General features: G+C 43.3%; 1 protein-coding gene across 2 annotated transcripts in view; it reads left to right on the forward strand.

Annotated features, from left to right (window-relative positions):
• Positions 1-3,212, forward strand: part of PRPF38A (pre-mRNA processing factor 38A) — a 17,689-nt gene extending 14,477 nt beyond the window's left edge. The window contains exons 6-7 of one of the 2 annotated variants that reach the window (XM_019625926.1): positions 783-830; positions 2,882-3,212. In XM_019625926.1, coding sequence (XP_019481471.1) covers positions 783-830; positions 2,882-2,998 — 165 coding nt within the window. In that variant the 3' untranslated portion in view covers positions 2,999-3,212. The remainder of the gene's footprint in view (positions 1-782; positions 831-2,881) is intronic. The other variant, XM_019625925.1, reaches the window with a different exon arrangement.
• The last annotated feature ends 60 nt before the right edge of the window (positions 3,213-3,272 follow it).

The raw sequence follows: 3,272 nt of genomic DNA on the forward strand, positions 1-3,272 counted from the left end.
GCTGTGGAGGGCAGTGTCACTGGCCCTCATATGTGGGATCCGAACCGGGGCCCTCTGGCGTCCCAAGCCAGTTCTTAACCATCGCGCCACTTGGCCTGCCCGGCAGTTCTTTTTTATTGTTATGTTCACTCACCTGTTTCTCAGTCTTTTAGCCAGTATAGGATGCTGGGGCAACTCATCTCTTCTCCATGTGTGTCTCATTCTAGGCTAGGTTAGGCATGTTCTCATGGCAATGGCAGAATTCAAGAGCAGACAAGCCCAATCAGCAAGTAGCTTTCCACTATCTGCTTGGATCACATCTGTGAATATCCCATTGGCCAAAGCAAGGCACATAGCCAATCCCAGACTTGAGAGTGGGAGGGTGCTAAAAAGTTACATGACAAAGGACATGGATAACTGAGATGGGTGAAGAATTGGGCAATTTTTGCAATCTACAACACCTAGTACACATACTAAGGTTCTTCCTCTTTTCTTTCCATATAGGCGGAGTCGGTCTCCAAAAAGGAGGAGGTAAGCCTTTTGTGATTTGTGATGAAAGACAGGGGTTTGGGGAGGGGTGTGCTTTTTTGTAAGTATATTGTCAGAGAGATGGGATTCTGACCAGTCATTTCTACAGCCCCTCCCCTCGCCGAGAAAGACATCGGAGCAAGAGTCCGAGACGGCACCGCAGCAGGTCCCGAGATAGACGGCACAGATCCCGCTCCAAGTCCCCAGGTNAGAAACGCTATGTGCTCGAGGAAGCTGAGCAGCTGGAGCCTCGGGTTAGCGCTCTAGAAGAAGACATGGATGACGTGGAGTCTAGTGAAGAGGAGGAAGAAGAGGATGAGAAGGTCAGATACCAGAGGGCTTAGGGGTTAGAGGGACAGTTATAGGGGATAGGAATGGGCCTTTTTGTTTTGTTTTGTTTTGTTTTCAATTTTAAACTTTCTTTAACCAAAAAAATACAGTATTTAGTCAATAAGAGTATGGTCTTTAGAGTTAAATAGGCCTTGACTCATATCTCAGTTCTGCTATACAGAGGGTGCCAAAAAAATGTATACACATTTTAAGAAAGGAAAATTTATTAAAATTGTAATACTCAATATATACCGATAACAAAGATGAATACAAGTCACGTTTGACTTCTGCAATTACAAGAGGTGCTCAAAGTGGTTACCATCACGTCCAGACACTTCTGATAATAGCAAACTACTGCTTGAGCAACTTTGACCAAAATGTATACATTTTTTGGCACCCCCCAGTATATATCGTGGTATAATCTTGTGCAAATTACTTAATCTCAGTATTCTCTTTAAAGCAAGGATAGTACCTTTCTCTTAGGACTTATGAGCATTAAATGAGATGATATACAAAAAGCTCTTCGTATATATTGGGACATTATAATTATGTAATAAATGGTAGCTATTAAAATAAATACTTGGGACAAAAATAATACTGTTTATAATTGAACCTATCCTAAAGACCAAGCCTGAATTAAGAAAAAAAAAAGTGCCTACTGCCTGGTCATGTTCTTTCACTATTATGATGCTGAAAAGTTGAAAACAACCAAGTTGTCAAGGAACAGTCAGGTAAACTATTGTATCAACTCAACAAACTATTAGGCAACCATTAAAACTATTACGGAAAGTATATACTAATGTAGAAATGCTTATGGTAAGTTAAAAAAGGGCCTAAAATATTTGTGATTAAAATTAAAGTAACAATCTATGTATAGAAAAAGACTAGGGGGAAATACAAGAAATGCTGGTTTATGGATACTTAGAACCAAGAGGCTTTTTTTTTAAATAAATTTTATTGGGGCATTGGGGGAGGGGAACAGACAAGTTGCTGTCCTTTGGTTCTTCAGTCTAGTTGTGGAGGATGCCGCTTCACTGGCTCATGTTGGTATTGTGATCATTTCGCTCTTCCCAGCTGAGGCAGTAGGTCGCTGGCCATTGGACAGCTGCTCACAGCAGCTCTAGCAGCTGTCGATCGCTCACGCTGGCTGCCGGCCACTCACAGTAGCTCATAGCAGCCCACAGCAGCAGGGGCTGCAGCCTACGCCGATGCCAGCGACTCTCAGCAGTCCAGCTCCAGGTTGAGCTGTTGTTCAGCATCTTAGGTGTGGAGGGCAGTGTCACTGGCCCTCATATGTGCGATCCGAACCGGGGCCCTCTGACGTCCCAAGCCAGTTCTTAACCATCGCGCCACTCGGCCGGCCCCAAATCAACAATTTTCATAGGTATAATTTATATAGAAAACACAAGATAAATATTTCCGTTTCTCAGTTTTTATAATGAATTGATTTCCTTGTATCCTCCCAAGGTGAGGAATGCTCTTTTGTTCTTGGTAACATTGTAAACTCATGGATATAAGCATATTTGATGTGTTTTGAACCACTATAGTCCTTGAGGCTCAAACTGTCCCATCTTTATAGCCAGTGGGGACCCTTCAACTTGACTCCTGAAACTTTTTGATAACAATCATAGTATTCTAGGTCTCCTTGCTTTTTTTTTTTTTTTTTAAGCTGAGCCATCCTGCCACCTGTTGGCTGTTCAGCTCGGGCCAGGCATTGAACCGCTGTTGCTCAGAGCTCAAACTCTTGAGGGAGCTCTTAACCAACTGAGCCACTTGGCCAGCCCCTTGCTTTCTAATATGACAGTATATTCTAATCATGTCTTCTTACCTTCTGCCCCAGACCTGCTATTAGCCATTTTCCAAGGAGCCCTTGTTTCCCTTTACTGAGATATGGTATTTAGATAACACAACTTAAGCACTGTAAGTGCTACAGGTTTGTTAAGTCCCTTGAAGGGAGAATGTAGGACCGGATGGGGAGTGTAAGCAGTGTTTCTGGATGGTTCTGTATAAGCCTGTGCTCATCACTGACTCATCTTGGTTCCAGTTGGAGCGAGTACCATCACCCGATCACCGGCGGAGAAGCTACCGCGACTTGGACAAGCCCCGTCGCTCTCCCACACTGCGCTACAGGAGGAGTAGGAGCCGTTCTCCCAGAAGGTGAGGCTCTCCCTAGTCATTTGCCTCTTCCAGGGAGACTTTAAACACTATAGTATAAAAATCTGGAGTTCCAGGAAAGAAAAATGCAAATCTGTTGAGAAGGTCTGCTTGCCCAATGTATTAGTTGCTGCAAAATAACCACCCACAAAACGTCAGTGGCAGACAATAACCATCTATTTAATACCGTATTTCCCCATGTATAAGATGCACCCTTTTCCAAAAACTTTGGGGTCTAAAAACTGGGTGCATCTTATCCAGTGGTTGTAGATTTTTTTTTT

This window comes from Hipposideros armiger, unplaced genomic scaffold (assembly GCF_001890085.2).
Source record: "Hipposideros armiger isolate ML-2016 unplaced genomic scaffold, ASM189008v1 scaffold_646, whole genome shotgun sequence".
In the NCBI taxonomy this organism is placed as follows: domain Eukaryota; kingdom Metazoa; phylum Chordata; class Mammalia; order Chiroptera; family Hipposideridae; genus Hipposideros; species Hipposideros armiger.